The sequence below is a fragment of the Vulpes vulpes genome, chromosome 16, assembly GCF_048418805.1.
Source record: "Vulpes vulpes isolate BD-2025 chromosome 16, VulVul3, whole genome shotgun sequence".
In the NCBI taxonomy this organism is placed as follows: domain Eukaryota; kingdom Metazoa; phylum Chordata; class Mammalia; order Carnivora; family Canidae; genus Vulpes; species Vulpes vulpes.
In genome coordinates, this window is record NC_132795.1 from 93,086,305 (window position 1) to 93,104,858 (window position 18,554).

An 18,554-nucleotide genomic window follows, 5' to 3' on the forward strand; every position below is an offset into this window, starting at 1 on the left:
GCGGTCCCGCCCCGGACGCCGCGGGCTCGGGCGTGAGGGCCGCGGTCTCCGCCTGGGACCCCGCGTCGGGGCCGCCGCGTCCGCCCGCTGTCGCCGCAGGCCCGCCGCGGGCCCCGAAGTGCTCGAGGCGAGGTAGGTGGCCGCCCGCGCGCGGGGCCGGGGCCGGGGCTCCGCCGCCTCCCCCCGCGCGGCCCGGCCCCCGCGGCCCCGCCGCGCCTCAGGGGCTGTGAGGCCGCACCGGGCCCCGCGTCCGCCGCGTCGCCGCCGGGAAGGGCCTGTGGGGACCCGGCGCCTCGTGCCGCCGCCTCAGCCTTGCGGGCGGGACGGCGGGGCCGCGCGCCCCGGGAGCCCCGGGAGCCCTGCGCGCCCGGCGGGACCCGGTCCCGGGGCCGGGCGGCGGCTCGCGCGGAGGTCGCCTCTCAGCGGCTCGGGGTCGTTCCCGCGGGAGCAGCGATGGAGACGACGGAGGCTTCCCTGGTGCCCCGAGCGCGGCAGCTGCCGACGACAGACAGCAGGAAACGTCGTGCTTTCTCTTTTTTTTTTTTTTTCTTTTCTTTTTTTTTTTTTTTTTAAGGGTCACCCTTTCCAACGGTCCTCACCAGAATTGTCCTCATGCACACGCTCAGGCCCTTTATGATTATTGGGTTGGGTTGGGTGTGTTGTTGGGCAGACCAGTGAGCGGAAGCCTTGCCAGGGCCCCCGAGCTCGTTGGACCTCACGGGGAGCTCGGGGAGGGGTGGGGGGTGGGGGGTGGGGGGGTGGGGGTGGGGCCTGCGCAGGGCGGTGCTGTTCCTAAGTACCTGCAACAGCTCCTAGCTCTGGGGTGCGAAGGATGGTGTTAGGATGCAGGACGAAATGCCCTAGGTCAGTCTGCCTCGGGTTTGGTTAAAAAAAAAAAAAAAAGTTGAGGTCACCGCTTCTCATCCTCGTTTTCTCCTTCACCTGCATCGATTCTAGGCCACTTGGTATTGAAAAGAGCAAAGAACTCCGTTTTCCCCACCCTTTCCAACGGGCATCACCAGAACTGTCCTCAGCAGCCTAGGGGCGTATGCACATGCTCAGGTCCTTTATGATTATTGGGTTGGGTTGGGTGTGTTGTTTATTGGTCAGACAAGTGAGCAGAAACCTTGCCAGGGCGCCCCCCCCCGCCCCCCAGCACGTTGGACCTCAGGGGAGCTCGGGGAGGGGTGGGGGGAGTGGGGCCTGCACAGAGAGGGGTGGTATTCATAAGTACCCCCGGGGTGGGAAGGATGTTGTTAGGATGCTGGACGAAATGCGCTAGGTCAGTTTGCCTCAGGTTTGGTTAAAAAAAAAAAGTAGAGGTCACCACTTCACATCCTCCTTTTCTCCTTCACCTGGATCGATTCTAGGCCACATGGTACTGAAAAGAGCAAAGAACTCCGTTTTCACCTCTTCCGAAGAACTTTTAAAAGCTCCTCCCCATCCCACAGCTAATTAATCACTTCTTCCTTCAGGCTGCCTTCTGCTGCCTCCCCGTTTTTTGTTTTTTGTTTTTTTGTTTTTTGTTTTTTTTACACATCGCATTGTACTGTGGTTTCTCCAGCTCCTAGCACGGTGCCTGGGTGATTGAAGACAAAAGAAAACAACAACAACAAAAAAAACCCCAGAGGTGTAGCCAAAAGTTGACAAAACAAAAATTTTCATTCCTTTAATTTGTTGGACCACTTATTTATTTTTTTAAGATTTCATTTATTTATTCATGATAGACACACGGGGTAGGGGGAGGCAGAGACACAGGCTGAGGGAGAAGCAGGCTTCATGCTGGGGGCCTGACCCGGGATTCGATCCCGGGTTTCCAGCGTCACACCTGGGGCCAAAGGTAGGTACTAAACTGCTGAGCCACCCAGGGATCCCCAGGACCAATTTTTTTTTTTTTTTAAGATTTTAGTTATTTATTCATTAGACAGAGAGGCAGGCAGAGACACAGGCAGAGGGAGAAGCAGGCTCCACACAGGGAGCCCAAAGTGGGACTGGATCCTAGGTCTCCAGGATCACACCCTGGGGTGAAGGCGGCGCTAAACTGCTGAGCTACCCAGGCTGCCCAGGTTAGGGAAGCAGTTGCCTTTCGGCTCTCTTCAGTTAAATCAGGTTTTATGTGCCATTTTACTAACTCTGGATAAGTCATTTAACTTCTCTGTGCCTCGATGTCCTTATCTGTAAAATGGGAGTTTTAGTAGGACTTACTCCATGGGTTCTGAGGATTAAATAAGATACTGATAAATAGTGCTTAGCATAGTTCACAGCCCAAAGAAAATGTTCAGGTGCTGTTAGTGTTTGTTAGGATAAAAATAAATAGACACTTGAATCAGTTTACTAATATTAAGTGTCTGTATAGTATTTGACCCTTCTGGGTCTCTGCCTTTTAGTCCTTTTCTGTTGCTTGATCTTAAGTCCTTAAACCTTTCATAATTCCACCCCTCCCTCCCACAGTAAAAGTATTCCATAGATTATCTGTTATTCATTTAGAGTCTCACCACCATATTACAGTAGTAGTTGACATACTCTTAATGTGGCCTTGATATTCAGAATGGTCCTAGAAGAGCAGAGGAGTAAAACAGAAATTTTTAGGGTGATTGGCTCAGAGAGGCAGAGCTCGTGGAGATGGACTCAGAGTGGCTTTTCTCCTTATAATGTAATTCTGTTCTCATGAAGAAACCGTCTCCTGTCTTTGAAGTTATTCACAAACATTGTGAAAAGTGGAAGACGTCGTCTTGTTGGCTTTAGACCTGTTGGCCAGACCTAGAGGTGGCAGATAGAACAGAACCCATGGGGACATTGCCTCACTTTCTGCAGGCAGGAAGCAGGCTAGGTTGTGCATTTCCTTCCAGCTGTCCATCCCCTTGACATGTCAGTTTTTCTTAAATTGTTTGGAGTCTCCAAAACAAATACCTTCTCCTTTTCACTTGTAACTATCACAGGAGAATCCTGGGCTCTGACTCTGTTTTTAATGTAGCCATAATGAATCTTGAATCCTTTCTAGGGAATATGGTTCTTTCTGGGGACTCCTTTCCAGATGTGACATACTATAATTAGCTGTTAAAAACCTGCTATAAGGTGTGAACTTTTTCTCATGTCCTGTTGCAAAGACTTCAATGACAAGGACCATAAATTTCCTTCTCAAGTGTGCCCTGGTGTAGGATAGTCCCTCAGCGGAGTGCCTCACTGGCTCACTCTGCAGAGCATGCAACTCTTGATCCTGTAAGTTGGAGCCCCATTTTGGCTGTAGGGATTACTTTTTTAAGATAAAAATCTTAGGACAGCCCCAATGGCCCAGCGGTTTGGCCCAGCGGTTTGGCCCTGCCTTTGGCCCGGGGTACAATCCTGGAGACCCGGGGTCCAGTCCCACATCGGGCTCCCTGCATGGAGCCTGCTTCTCCCTCTGCCTGTGTCTCTGCCTCTCTCTCTCTCTGTCTGTCATGAATAAATAAAAATCTTTAAAAAGAAAACTCAGTGAATGGTTGTAAAGCCACTGTAGTAGTTCTTTCCAACGTGCTGAAACAGGCTTACTGACTAACCTGATAATTCTGAAACATTACCAATCACTTGGAGATCCTGTTCAAATGCAAGTTATGATTCCAAGACTCTGGTGGGGACTGAGAATATACATTCCCAACAGGCTCTGAGATGCTGATGCTGCTGGTCTGCAGACCACATTTTGAGTAGGAAAGTACTAACATTAGTACTGCACTTGGTTTTTAGAAATATTGCTAAAAACAGGTTTTGTTTTCTTATGGTTTGGGGATAAAGTCTTAGATTATGATTTTTTTTTTCTATTTTTTTTTCAAAGACCCTATTTATTCATGGAGACACAGAGAGAGAGAGAGAGGGGGGCAGAGACACAGGCAGAGGGAGAAGCAGGCTCCATATAGGGAGCTTGATGTGGGATTCCATCCCAGGACTCCAGGATCACGCCCTGAGGCAAAGAGAGCTGCTCAACCACTGGGCCACCCGGGTGTCCTATGTTGTTCTATTTTTAAATAATTCTTATATTTTGTTCCAAAAAGTGATATGAAAAATCATTCCAAGCTACTTCCCAAGTAAAAATCTTCCCAAGATTTTAAATAGAATTGAGGCAGATAGGTTGAAAGAAAAGAGGAAATCAAGGATAAGATTAGTATACAAGGTGAGTGCCTTTCTGTCCTAAGCTTTTTTTTGCTTGGGTAGGATTGCAGATTTGGTGCTGAGCTTCCTAGTAGTCAAAGCAAAGAAGAAAATTTTCTCAGTTTTGCCAATACCTGTGTGGCCTGATAGTAAAAACAAACGGGCTATTCAGTGAAATACTTGTTTTTGTTACCAGGACAAGAGAATTCTCCAGTGCATTCTCCAAAAAGAGCATCCTTTGGTACAGTGAGCAACATTCCTGTCAGTAAGATTTTTTTATCAGTCTTCATACATGTAACTTGACTGCCTCACAGAAAATACACAGTACAGTACAAGTAGTGGCTTGTGGAACTGCAGCGTGGTTCAGGGCCAGCTTGCAAAGACGGTAGGAGAGATGTTTGTTAGGGAAAGCTGTTTCTCTGCCTTCGTCTTTGGTGGGAACAGAGGGTATAGTTATTAACATGTTGAGTCCTCAGCGTCCTCATAGTTGGATGGGGACCATCTGCTAAGGAGGCCAGAGAGCTTGCAGTTGAGTGGACAGGGGGCTGGAAGCTCAACCAAGCCCCTTGTAGATGTGGGAGTTACGTCTGTTGAAAGGCCTTCTGAAGACCTGCGGATAAGTTAGCCGGCTGGCCTTGCTGAAGGCTGTCTGGTGGTTCCAGTCACTTGCCAGCCCGTGAGTGAGCGAAGGAGGAAGTAAGAGGAACAGTCTGGCTACAGCTTTCCCACCATATTGATTTAGAGGGAGCCAGGGGCTCCTTCTTGGGCACTGGAGGATTCCCTCTGACTGTAAGCAAAACACAGGGAAGTTGCCCTGAGAGCAAAAGGAAAGAGGCTGCTGGTGCCTGAGCACTCTGGGGATGGCAGTGGCCCATTACCACCCCCCCCCCCCCCCCCCGGGAAACCTGTCTGCCCTCCATAGCTCTGAGCCTCTTCTTTTTACTTGGCTTTGACCTTCAGAGGAGGTGGACACAAGACGGGGCTGGTGTGGAAGACTGTCGGACCTGGGGGCTGAAGTCTGCTGAACAGCCAGGGAGGCAGCAGGTGGAATAATGATTGCTCTTGGCTGTCGGCGGGTCTCAGACCTCTAGCCACGACATTCCTGGCACCCGCCCTGCTCTGAGGCAGGCCCTGGCCACTTGTGACTGCCCCTTTTGTTGGCCTCCCCCACCTATGTATGTACCCCCTCTCATGCTGCCTCCCCACATCATGGGCTTCTGCCTTTAAGCTTCTTTCCCATAAATCTAGTTCCCCCAGAAACTTGCCAGCAACCTGACAATGTTGGGTCCTACCCTGCTTCCTTCCCTTTCCTTGTTGGCAGTTTCCTGTTTTTAGAGAAAGAGCTGTTGTACTAAGAGCCTCTTTGTCTGGTTCTGTGGTCAGCCTCTGCCACTGTGTGTGCACAGCGTTCAGCACTTATGCCAGTGGCCCCCTGTGAAAACGCAGGAGTTTGAGGCCTTTGGCCCCTGAACTGGTGGGACTTGCTCTCTCAAGTGATATACCGCCTGTGTAGCCAGTGCAGGTGGCTGGCTGTGTGCACCGGGTACAGAGATGGGCCTTGCCCGAACACAGCTTCCCTGGCAAAGTGGTTGTAGATCAGATTATTTCAAAGGGAGGTCGTGATTTAAGGTATCCTGGAGATAGTCCTTTATGGGGAGGGGGCGGGGAGAGATGGTCCTTTTTCTGATCAAAAGAGGCTTGCTCCCTGGTTGATCATTCCTTTATCAGGATGGTTTAGTTAAGAGAGAGAGACGAGTGTCCTCTCTCCTAATTCGTGGTCCTCCTTCCCCTCCTGGATAGGAGCGGGTGGGAGGAAGCCCTGGCAGCTGTGACAGGACTACACGAGGGTGGCGCCGCAGATCCCAAGAAGGGTCAGGTGTCCAGGCTTACAGAGTTGGCGTTGCCACATATGTGACGTGTGAGCATATTTTTACTGCAGGGCAAGTGCGTGCCAGGCCTACGTCACTCCTAATTATATACGTCTGGTGGTCATGTGGCCTCTGCCGGGGACTCATCGAGAATTTTAATAGCAAAGTACGGGTGGTCACTAGAATACCCTGAAGTTTATGCGGCCTGTCTCTTGGTTTGGCCAGTTGTGGTGTGTGTAGACCTTTCCCAGATAGCGGGTTCAGTTCGCCGTTCGTTGTCTGTGCTCTGAGACTCATTCCAGCCGTGTGGTGCTCGTGCTCCCTGTTAGGGAGGAGACCGGCTGAGGCCTCGGCCCCTCCTGGAGCCACTGGTCTATAGGAGCGCTGGAAAATACATGATTTCCGAGCAGGAAGGCCCGACGTAAAGTTACAGGCTCTGTGAAGCCATTGCCTCGGGGGACAGTGCTGGTCCTGTACCACAAGTCCTGTCATCATCCAGAGCAGTCCATTTGAAAAGGAGTAAGCTGCTGCTCCTCAGAAGTGTCCACGCAGAATCCCCACGTCTACCCTCACCCCAGGAGGGTAGAAGGAATGCTGTGTAAAATACAAACCTATGGAAATGAGGGCTGGGCCTTCTTCATGGAGATGCCCACCTGGCCCGTGCAGGCAGGATGGAACCCTGAAGTCTGAAATTTGTGCATTTGCTAGGCCACTTCATGGTAATGTTTTAAAAATGTCTTTGCCTTCAACAGTCATTACTACAAGGAGTTTTCCCTGATTATTTCTATCCCAGTCGATTTCTCCGTTTGTATTGCATAGCGTCTTATATACGCCGTGAATTAGCTCTCGGGGACCGCTGTTAATTCTTTTCTTTCCCATGTATCTGTCTTCTCATAATTTGTGTGGTTGGAGGGGGCACGATTTGCCAGGCAGATTAATAAGTAAGATTACGCAGAGACTGTTTATCCATACTGAGAAAATAAACCTGCCTTTTCCGAGGCACCGTTTCCATGAAAATCATTATTTCAGACCATCTTACCTGGTTGCAGAAGGGCCTCTGGTGACAGTGTTAACCTAGTTCAGGTTTGTCTGCACACTTGAAAATTACCTGGAGGTGTCTCCTGAATAGCTTATAATTCTAGCTCACCACTGCTCACCCCCAGGATAAGTGGATACCTTCTTTCCTAAGGAATGAGTCCAGACAAGACATAAAAACTACATCATCAAAATAAAGACAGATCATTTGTTTGTACCCTTTTCTTGCCATAGCATCGTCTTACTCCTGCCCCAGTCACAAGACCACACTCCTTAGTGGAACAGGAAAGCAGGCAAAAGGAGAATTAGCCACCCATCAGCCTGATTCTGGCCACTGAGAGAATTTCTAGGAATGGAGCAAGAAGTAGAAATTGGGGGCTGCAGGTTATACTTTTCCAGCTGATGGACTCAGCGATGATCTTCATGTGTAGCTTCCTAAGCAGCCACGAGGTGAGGCTGGGGCTCCGTGAAAACCTGTCTCAGCAGGACTTGGTGGCTCATCTCTCTGTCCTTCACCTCTTCCCTCTCCTCCATGTGTTCATCTGCTTTGTAACTTCCCTTGGTGGTTCATAAATAGCTTGGGTTCAGGAGTCCTACAGTCCTGAATTTGCATCTCTCTCAGCCTTGGTTTGTCCCTCTGTGAAGGGAGATGGGGGACCTGCCTCCAGTGGGAAACTCACTCTCACATACGGCTGGCAGGGGGGGGGGGTTGTAAATCAGTGCCACCCCTTAGAGAACCACCTGACAGTATATGCCAGAGTATGTGCAGGCCTTCACCTCAGCAGTTGCACTTGTGGATGTTGGTGCTGTGCACGTGCCAGCATGCACACAAGGGCTGTGTGCACTTGGTGGTTCCGCTAGGTGCTTTGTTGTTCCTTGCTGCATGGCTTGTAAGGAAAGATTGGAAATAACCCCAGGATCCACCCCTAAGGGACCAGTGAAATAAACCAGAGGGCGGAATACAGAGCTGGGCAGGGGTGTGAAGGAAGGGAAGCTCTCTTTTTGTGTATTGCTGAGGAAAGGTCTCCAAGATACTTTAAAAAAAGAAGAAGAAAGAAAACATTCTGAGCAAGATGTCCTGTACAGTGTGCTGCTTTTATGTAAAGAGGGAGAAGGATGCAAGAGACTTTGTGTTTGCCTGTGCATCAAGAGGTGAGAGACACACACAGAATGATGGGACCATTCGCCTGTTTTTATGGGAGTCTCTAATAGTAAATATTCTTTGTCCTGTGAAATGCTGGCTGCTTTTGCTCCCCCTTTTTGGGTTCCTTTGTTGTTTGTAAGGTGACTCGTCACACTGATTCTGTGCCCCCCATGACACTGATGGCACCCGCTGACACTCTGTGTACCCTGGGCACCAGGCACTGTCGTAATGTCGGTGTTATTACCACACCTGCGTGTGTACTTGTTTGAGTGAGGACTGGAGACTTAGATCTGCGGCGCATTTCCTATTTCACCCACCTATTACTGTGCAAAAAAATTGTTCTTCTGCCCCCAGCAGTGGTTGTGAGACGTGAGTACGTGTGAAGTGTGTTTGCCCTTCTCTGGGGTGGCCTTGGAACGGGCCCAGAGCCTCGTGTGCCCAGGCGGACAGAGGGGACCCTTTTGTGGTGTGGCTGCCTTCGGGGTGGTGGTGCCCACCCAGTTGCTTCCCAGGGTCGAGTGGGGTGAGCTGCTTCCCCTTTGCTCCCAGCACCTCCTGCTGTCACATTAGCTCCTGGCTTCGGAGTAAGCGAGGGTATTTTTGTCCAAGTTCTGGCTTGGAGGTCGGCCAGGTGCGTTGCAGTTGTCCAGTTGTCCCCTGGACCCTTAGGCTGAGGGAGTGGGGTCTCTGCTATTCCTGAGGCTCTTAAAGAAACGGTTGTATTTTCGGAGCCCGCTCCCTCACTGTCCCTTCTTCCCTCTCTGGGGCTTGCCCTGCTTCTCCCCTGCCCGCCCACCCGGTCCGTGGCCCATCTCCCTGTCACGTGCACACCTTGCACACCTGCCGCGCAGCCCGTGCCGCCTTTGCCCACCTGCATTTGCACAGCTTCAGGTGCGGGGTGCTTTTAACCAGGCTGCTGGGGGAGAGTGGCCACCGCGCCCTCTCTGCTCCCTGGCCGTCCTCACAATGGGAAGCAGCCCCTGCCTACAGCCGCGGTGGGGTTTCCGTGCTTGGGAGGACCCTGCTGCCCCCCCCCCTGGGCACAGGGGGCACCGTGGGCTCAGCCAAGGCCTGAGCTGCCCCCTAGAGCAGCGCCGTCACCGCTGGGCCGGAGCTGCCTGCCGTGAGAGCACTGCACGGAAGCTGTGCGGGGACCCTTCTGCGGTGCTTTCGAGCCCCCGGGCCTTGGCCAGTGCGGCTGGAAGCCTGGCCTTGACTCGGACCTGCACTCGCTGCCTGGGCACCGCGGCCGGTCCTGGCCCTATGGAAGCAGAGGACAAAAGGGTCTGCCACTGTGTCCTCTTCGGAGGGCTCTGGAGCCAAGGAAGAGCCGGACCTATGTTCTCGGAGGAAGCAGACACCATTTGTTCTTTCTTTCTTTGACCAAAAAAAAAAAAAAAGAGGTTGTCCCTTTTTTTTTTTTTAAATATAGTTGACATATTAGTTTCATACGTACAACATAGTGGTTCAACAATCGTATACATCCCACAGTGCTCACCATGACAGGTGGGTAAGTGGAGTCACCAGTTGTCCCCATGCGGTGCCATCACAGTATTATAGATGGTATTTATTCCCCATGCTGGGCTTGCTTACCTGGCTGGCACATCCCCATGACTTCCTTGGTAACGGGAAGTTTGTATCTCTTACTCCCCTTCACCTCTCATCCCCCTACCTCCCTCCCCTCTGGCAACCACTCCTTTGTTCTCTATGAGTCTGTTTCTTTTTGTTGGTCTTTGTTTTGATTTTTAAACTCCACATATAAATGAAAACATGTGGTATTTGTCTTTCTCTGACTTTCTTAGCATAATGCCCTCTAGGTCCAGCCATGTTGTCATGAGTGGCATGATTTCATTCCTTGTTTCCATATTCTTCTTTTCGTTTAAGATTTTATTTATTGAAAGAGAATGAGAGATCACAAGCAGGGGGGAGGGGCAGAAGGAGAAGCCGGCCCCCCACTGAGCAGGGAGCCCCGTGTGGGACTCGATCCCCTGACCCTGGGATCATGACCTGAGCCGAAAGCGGAACCTTAACCAATGGAGCCACCCAGGTGCCCTCGTTGTAGTTTTTTGAGGACCCTCCATACTGTGTCCCACAGTGGCTGTACCAGTTATAGTAACTTACACACAAGGGGTTCCCTTTTCTTTGCCTCGTGACCAACACTTATTTTCTGTCTTCTTGATTTTAGCCATTCTGACAGGTGTGAGAGGATATCTCATTGTGGTTTTGATTTTGCATTCCCTGGTGATGAGTGATGTTGAGCATCTTTTCATGTGTCTGTTGGCCCACCTGATGTCTGTTCAGGTCGTCTGCCCATTTTTAAAAAATGAGATTATGTTTTTGGCCTTGAGTTGCATGAGTTCTTTATATATTTGGATATTAAACCCTTGTTGGATGCATGATTTGCAGTATCTTCTCCCATTCAGTAGGTTACTTTTTCTTTTCGTTGCTGGTTTCCTTCACTGTGCAAATGTCTGTCTTAATCATGAAAAAGCAAGGTTTCTTGGACACAGATGCAGAGGTTATAACTTTTTCTTTTCCTTTCCCATTTTATAGAGAGCTGAAGGCTTCAGGGGAACCCTGACTTAGGGACATCTCCATGGCTTTGGGAGAAGAAAAGGCAGAGGTGGAGGCGTCCGCAGACACAAAGACCCCATCCTATGGGCAGTGGAGCTGCAGGGAGCAGGAGGTGGACATCCCGGGCCTTGTGAGCGGGGAGCAGGAGCAGCCACCATGCCTGGAAGCTGCGGGCGGGGCTGCCTCCCCTGTGTGGGGAGCGGAGGGACTGTGTGCCCCTGCCTGCGGTGATGGAGCTGGCTCCAGCCCCTCCGGAGCCTACCAGCCACAGGCCAGCAGCACCAGCAGGGAGCCAGTAGCTGGTAGATCTAAGCTTGCTCTTGGTTGCCTGCTTCCTCCGGCTGGCACTGGCACTAGAGACGTTTTGCACTCTGTGGGAAGCCAGGTAGGTAACAAGGCAAATGGGACTGTAGCTTTAACTAGTGTGGGCCTTTGGGAGTGTGTACTCACGTTTTCTTGCTGTCTTACCTGCTTTCCCAGTTCCTGTAGAAGCTGGGCCATCGGGGGAGTCTGGGTGTGATGATTTCTGTTTTACAGGCTCACCTGGGGAGTTGGCCCTTGGGGCCAGGGAGAGGACTCTGTCCACAGCATCTCCTGTTCCTCAAGAGCATGACTGGTGACCTTCTGAAGACTGGGGATGCTGTGGCCACGACCTGTTGCCCAGGGGGCCGGGCCAGGGGAGCTGTGATAGGGGAGCTGTGTCCTGTTTCTGACTTGGTGATCTGAGCTCTTCAGGGGGCCCCTGAGGGTCCAGGCCAGAGGGTTCCTTTGAGCTCTTAGCCTATATCCCTTGGGACCCAGGGCACCTGGCAGAGCCGTGGAGCCCCCGTGCTGGGGGGCACTGTCCCTGGGGAAGAAGAATTTCTTGGGCCTCCCTGACTGCCTGGAAGCTTTGCCTGGTCAAGTCCCATGGCTTCACTCTGTGACCCCAGGCATATCACCAGATCTTTCAGGCCCTCCGTATAATTGGGAAAGTGACCTGGATGATCTGTCCCTGCCAGCTCTGACATCCTGTTGTGTTCTGCTTGGCCTGCCACGGGCATGGTTTTGATGTCTTCGCCGTCACTGGGGCCTTGGCTGCAGCATGCTCCTCCCATGCCGTTCTCTCCTATGAGCGTGACTGGGAGAGAACGCGGCTGGGCCCGTCTGCCTGGGAGTCAGGGGTGCTTGGGAGCCTGGGCACCTGTGAGTCCGAGGTTTAGCAAGGCAGGGAGCAAGTAAGCAAACCTAGAAATAGGCTGTTGAATGGGCTTGTTAATTGTGGTACCTGGTGTTAGTTGAGCTCCTACCCTGGGCTTTTCACACGCGAGTTGCTTTGATCCTCATGTCCTGAGGAAGTGGTACCGTTACCATTCCCATTTTACAGGTGAGGGAAGTGAGGCCCAGAGTCGTCCATCTGGAAGGTAGCAGTTGGGTTGGCATCAAGTCTGTCTGGTTCCAAAGCATACAGCCTTAACCACTGTTGTCCTGCCTCCCAGGGGACAGGTTCTTCATGGAGCAGAATGAAAACTCAGAATAAAGAGGCTGAGTTGAGGGGCTCACTTTGTTCATTGCTAACAGGTGTGAGCCGAGTGGGCAGGGCCTGGGGGTCACCTGGCTGCCAGGTGTGGCTGCGTCCCAGGGCAGGGCTGGCTTCTCTGAGGATGGGTGGTGTGCCCACTGCCCACCTGCGGGGAGATGGGAGCGGTGTGGGGACACGGTCTGCCCCCGGGAGCGCGCTGCGCTTCGTGCTGGCAGCCCAGCCACACGCTGTCTGGTTCCCGCACCGGATGGTCGACTCTCATCGCTGGGGCTCTCCTATCACCCGGGCCCCAAGGAGAATCCAGAGTTGTCCTCTAGGAGGGAAGTTTGGTTTGCTGTTTTAACCTCAGAGCTTTTTCTTCTGTCTCATTGTTGCAGGTGGAGGAGACGAGGCTTTCTGCCTCAGAGGAGCTACCTCAGACTCCGAGCGTCGCCAGAGCTGCAGGCCTTCGCTCAGGATACGATGCTCACAGCGAGGATGAGCCGTCCCCTGTGGAGTGGCCACGGGCGCCGGACCTCAGCCAGCAGCCCCACAGCCCGGGTGTCCCTTGCCCGCCACGGTGGAGGCTGCTGGGGAGCCGAGCCTCCTCCCCGGGCAGCAGTCTCCAGGGTCACCGGGAAGAGGTCGGACCTCCACGTTGCTCCGCTGCCAAAGTCTCATCCTCCCTGGAGCTGGTTGGCCGCCACTCGGCCTCCTCCGTGGCGGGGCCAGGGCCGCGGCTCCAGTGGCCACCACAGCCTGCGTCATCTGGGGTGGATGCTCCTGGGCTGGGCAGGAGGCGCCTCTCCTTCCAGGCCGAGTACTGGGCCTGTGTGCTGCCAGACTCCCTGCCTCCTTCCCCCGACCGCCACTCCCCGCTCTGGAACCCAAATAAAGAGTATGAAGATCTGCTGGACTACACTTACCCACTCAGGCCCGGGCCTCAACTCCCAAAGCACCTGGACAGCCACACACTGGCCGACCCTCTCCTGCAGGACTCAGGTGTAGACCTCGATAGCTTTTCTGTCTCCCCGGCAAGTACCCTGAAATCACCCACTAATGGCTCCCAGAATTGCCCGTCCGCAGAGGCCTCCGCTCTGCCCTTCTCTAGGCTCAGAGAGCCGAGCCTCACGCGGCGGCCCTCTGGAACACCGCAGAAGCAGAGCCACGTGGGGTCGGCCTCTTGTAACCTGCTCGCGTCCACCCCAAGAGCCCCGGGCAGTAGGGATGCTCCTTGGGAGAACGGAGAGCCAGCCCTGAGGGCTGTGAAGGACTGGCTCCCTGTGGGCAGGCAGCGTGAGCTGAGGACGTGGGACAGAGGCTGGCCCTTGCCCTGGACAGAGAGAGAGAAGGGGGCCGGCCCCGGGGTCTGGCCGCCTGCCCACGCGGAGTCCGGATGGAAATCAGAAGAGGAACTAGAAAGCGACGATGAGTATCTTGCCCTGCCCACTCGGCTGACGCAGGTTTCTAGTTTAGTCTCCCATCGAGGCTCTGTCCCCCTGTCGGTGACCCTGCCCACCGGGGCTGCTGAAGGGCGCACCTCCCTGGACGTGTCGGACATTGATGGGCCGGCCTCCCTCCCATCGGACACGGGTCGCGGCCGGCTTCCGCCCGGGGCTGCCCACAGAGCGCCCGGGGGCCCCGGGGGCTCTGACCACCGTTTGCTGCGCTCCTTCGTCTGCGCGAGGGGCTCGGCCAGGGAAGGTGGTCTGGGGGGCAGCCGGGCCCTGGGGGATTCCTGCGGGCCGCTGAGAGCGCGCTCCTCCTTGCCAGCCGTGTGGGACCCAGATACCGCAGGGCAGCCTCCCGGGAGGGGAGAGCAGGAAAGAGAATCACTCGTGCAGTGCGTGAAGGTAAACTGGGCTCGGGGCCTTTGCCTCCACGTGCGTCTCCTCTCGCGGTAACACTGAGCACCGGCTCTGCGCCCCGCACTGTGCCGTGCCCTCCCCTTGCTTTTCACCGCTCTCCCTTAAGATACGGAGGCCAGGCAGCGAGGGGTTAGCTGACTGCCCACCTTGGGCTGCAGCCGTTGCCTAACCGCCACTGTGCTGCTTCCTAGGGCTCTTGACCCTGAGGGGTAGGAGGTGTGTTGCACGAAGAATGTCCGTGCTCACGAGCCTGTAGGAAATGCTGGGCAGAGGGAAGTGGTGCTCCGGCCCGTAGGCCTGCTGGGAGCTCCGGCTGACCAAGTGGTGGAGCACGGAGCAGGAGTCGGGGGCGCCCAGTGTCCTGGCCATCCTGGCCACCACACCTGTAGATACTTGCCTGTCTGGAGGGGAATGAATGCTCCGTGCAGTGGCGTCGGCCACATCAGGCGAATCTGAATTCAAATCGTGGCTCTGCCGTATTTGGAATTTTGGCTCAGTCTTTTGAGTTTGCTCACCGGTAAAATGTGGAGCCTCCCTCTTCGGGATGTGGTGTGGGTTATGTGAAGTATTTCATGTCAAGGGCTTTGCATCGTCCCTGACACAGGCCACTCGGGAGCGTGGGTCTCTGCCACAGGGAGGCACTCGGGCCCTGCACACCCACGGCAGCAGGCCGGGTGCGGGAGACCCATGAGCCCACCGTGCAGACGTCTCCTGGCCTCCGAGGGCCTGTGATCTTGGTGTGGTGTGGAGCAGGAGGACAGATGTTAGCGTGGGCCTCTTTGGGGATAACAGCTGAAATACTCCAAGGCAAGTGCAAAGCTGGGATACGTGGCTTTAATTCACTTGTTTCCTGCCATAGGTTCAAGTTAGTCACCATTCTAGTCATTTGTTTTATGTTTTCCCTCTGGGACAGTTAGAAAGTTAGTGGTGGTGCTCACCCAAGTCAGGTTCCGGGGTAGGCGCGTGTGTCCTGGGCTTTTCTCAGCCTGTCGTTGTCGGTGCACAGAGGCTGAGGGAGACCGAAGGGGTCGTGGAGCGGGGACAGGCCAGGGACAGGGAGAGGCACTCGGGGAAGGGGGTGCAGTCTGTCTCCTGGAACCCCCGGCCTTGGAAACGCCAGCAGCAGTTTGGTCAGTAACACTGCGCGTTTTCTGCTTTGTCTGCACAGACCTTCTGCTGTCAGCTGGAGGAGCTGATCCGCTGGCTGCGTAACGTGGCGGATGTTACCGACCACCTGATCCCACCCAAGTCCAGTCTTACAGGTCTCAAGTCTTCTCTGCAGCTTTACCGGGTAATTCGCGGTCCTGGCTTCTGGCCGTGCACCTGCCAGTGCTAAGTACTTGATTACAGTGTAAAAGCTCAAATAACTGATTCTCGGTATGTTACGGCGCAGTGACTGCTTGCCCTGAAATCTAATCAGACGCCTTCCTCAAGTTTCTAATGGTGAGAAACTGTAAAATGTGGGAGTTATTTCCCAGACCAAGCAGAGTTTGGAGAAAGTAGATCTATCCTCAGTCAAGTATGCTTACGGGTGACGTGTGCAGTGTATGCAGCGTCCCCGGGGTTAAGTGTAGAACTGGCCCGTTACGAGTCACTAGTCACATACGACTATTTAAAGTCAGTCAAAGATTCATATTTTCCAGTTGCGCTGGCTCCATTCCAGGTGTCCCGGCATCTCGTTTGCTCGCGGCCACCATAGTGAACGGTGCCCATGGGACACTTCCATCATCACAGAACGTTCTGTTGGCCAGCACTGACTAGAATTTGCTTCTCAAGTGTGTTTGTTTGGGGTTGGGGAGGTTTTGTTTTTTGTTGGGTTTTCTTTTCTTTTCTTTTCTTTTTTTTGCCTCTTTCATTAAGGTTTTATTTTTAAATCCCTTTAATTGTGGGTTCTGGTTAATTTGACTTCAGATCAGGTGTATTTGGAGTGATAGTTTGTGCCTGCTGCTCAGAAATAGTGATCAATAGATCCCCCTTCATTCCCAGAAGTGTTGTGAGTTGGATGATAAATTATTGTTTCCCTAAGTCTAACCATAACCCTCAGGCCTCTAGCGTGTCTGGTTGGCCAAGCATTTCTCGCCTTTTCTGAAGGAGCAGAGGCAGTGTATGTGGTCTGAGGCTGATGCTAGTCTAGAAGGGATCTTCTAAGGCAGTTCTTTGAATGTCTACACCCTAATCAGGTGCCTTGGGAGGAGGATATGATTTCCATGTGCCTATGCCAGAGCAGCAGCCAGCCCCCCAGCTCCCACCACACCCTGGCAGGAGAGAGGTCCTTTGTTTTCCAACTTAGAGCCAGCTCCTCGCCTGATGGGTCAGCTGTCCCACCTCAGTGGGAGCGCCGTTTCCTGCCATGTGCAGAGAGGCTGCCCTGGGTTCCTGGCCCGGAGCATGCTTGAGGAAGGAGAAGGGGGTTGGGCTTGACGGGGCCTTCTGTGGCAGCTCCCCAGTGCGTGTGCTGGGCTGAGCAAGACTCGCCCCTTGGGCCCTGGGCAGTACCACCTGGAGAGAGGAAATGCCTGGAAGTTGCCCTCTGACTACCGGGTGGTCTCTCCAGAGTGCCTCAGGCCCATCCCTGTCACAGCAGCTGCCAAATAGAAGTCTCTCCCTCCCTTTTATCCCCACACTCTCTCCTCGGCCTCAACTGGAAGGTTAGCCAGAGCAGCTTCCTTGCTTGGTGAGCTGGGAGTTACCCTCACAAGTCAGTGAACACTAGCCCCCGTGTTACCCGCACAGCTGTGTCTCGTGGTGGAACCACAGTCAGCCCATTCCCCACGCGGAATGGTGCACGTCTCTGCGTATGTGGGGGCCCCTTGACCCCTGCTCTGATACCTCAGGCAAGCAGGTGTGTGCACACATATTGTTGATCGTGACGGTCTCCTATGCTTTGGCTTAACACAGTGGGCTTATGGCAGCATATAAACTACAGAAGATACCAAAGAATAAAATAATAAGTACAGGTATTAGAGCAAAGGAAAACTAAAGACAGGAAGAGAGAATAATCCAAGAGTAAAATTCTGACTCCAGAATGTGAACCACCAGGTTCTGTGCCTAAAGCTCATCGTGGACTTGACTTTACACATCTTAGTGTCTAAAGGGACATCAGAGAGGATGACAGGGCTCGGTTCCCAGTTACCCACGAGGGGGAAACAAACTGGCTACTTGGGAGACTCGCAGCTTCCCTGCTCCCTCCCGAGGCCCCAGGTCTGCAGGAGCTAACACGGAGGGTGGTGGGTGAAGGCACCTCTGGCGGCTCTTACCAGGCCCATTGGCATAGAAGGCCCCGTGTTTGGGGAATCCCTTAGCCTTGTGAGCTTAAAGAAACCCCGACCCCCAAGCTGTTCACCAACCAGGCTCTGCTAGGGAAAAGGAAACTCTTTGTTTTGTCCAACTGTAAACAGAAAAAAAAGGACTGAGTCTGGATTTACTTTGAATTCAAGGTGAAGTTAGACTAATGTCCTGTTTACTTCGGGAATTCTGAAGGTTGGGCGGGTTTGTCTTCCAGGTGAGAGGGGAGTCAAGCTACCCCTACGAAGGATCATTTTGAGTAAGTTTTACAAAACAATAGTAACGAAGGTTTTTCTTTCTTTTCTCTCTTCTCACATGCTTTAAGCAATTTAAGAAAGATCTAGATGAACACCAGTCCCTGACGGACAGCGTTGTGCAGAAAGGGGAGATTCTTCTTCAGTGCCTATTGGAGAACACCCCAGGTGAGACTTGAGCCAGAGCTCCCTCCCTCCCTCCCAGCAGCAGGTCCAGGGGTCACAGGGTCCCTGGTAAGGATCCAGTAGTGCAGGAGCGCCTCCGTCTGCACTGCTGCCGTAGGTCCCCACTGCCTGCCAGGCTTCACGGCATCCCTGTCCCCCAGCCATGCGGCGAGCCGGGCGTGCAAGGACCGCCCTCTTTTCCCTGGTAGGGACCTGTGTGGGAATGCTGGTTTTCATCCAGGGGGCCCTCGGGGGCTCCCTTCCTTCCCCAGCACAGGCCGGACCCCTCTCATCATCTGTGGTTCCGTGTTGGAGAGCCCTCGGTTCTAAGGGCACAGACTCAAAGAAGCCGTGCACCGATGAGAGGAAGGGCTTGAGTTCATTTTGCAGGCTCCCGGTTTAGGAAAATGTAAAATCACAGACGAGGAGCACGCCAAGCCCGCAGGGTGCAAGTTGCAGGTGGCCCTGCCCTTGCTGGGGGCACACGGGCAGTGGAGGATGAGCTCATTTAGAGCAAGAACTGGAGGTCCCGGAGCGGCCCCTGATTTCTTGTGAGTCTAAGCACGCAAGAGCTGTGACATTCCATCTGTGTGAGGCCTCAGTTCTGGAGTGAGCTGGGGCTCGTGCTGGAAAGAACCCACGGGAGCAAAGCTGGGCGGGACCCTCCTGCTGGAGAGGCACTGAGATAGCCTGTCCCCACCAGAAGTGGGGGAGCATGTTAGGGAGCTGCTAGAGTTT

The 18,554-nt window shown here is 53.6% G+C and overlaps 1 protein-coding gene across 5 annotated transcripts in view; it reads left to right on the plus strand.

Moving 5' to 3' along the window:
• Positions 1 to 18,554, plus strand: part of CEP68 (centrosomal protein 68) — a 25,130-nt gene continuing 6,576 nt past the window's right edge. For 2 of the 5 annotated variants that reach the window (XM_072740998.1, XM_072740999.1), the window contains exons 1-5: positions 1 to 132; positions 10,723 to 11,128; positions 12,643 to 14,097; positions 15,281 to 15,403; positions 17,723 to 17,819. In XM_072740998.1, coding sequence (XP_072597099.1) covers positions 10,766 to 11,128; positions 12,643 to 14,097; positions 15,281 to 15,403; positions 17,723 to 17,819 — 2,038 coding nt within the window. In that variant the 5' untranslated portion in view covers positions 1 to 132; positions 10,723 to 10,765. Of the gene's footprint in view, positions 133 to 10,722; positions 11,129 to 12,642; positions 14,098 to 15,280; positions 15,556 to 17,722; positions 17,820 to 18,554 lie in introns of all 5 variants that reach the window. The other 3 variants (XR_011997714.1, XR_011997713.1, XM_072741000.1) reach the window with 2 other exon arrangements.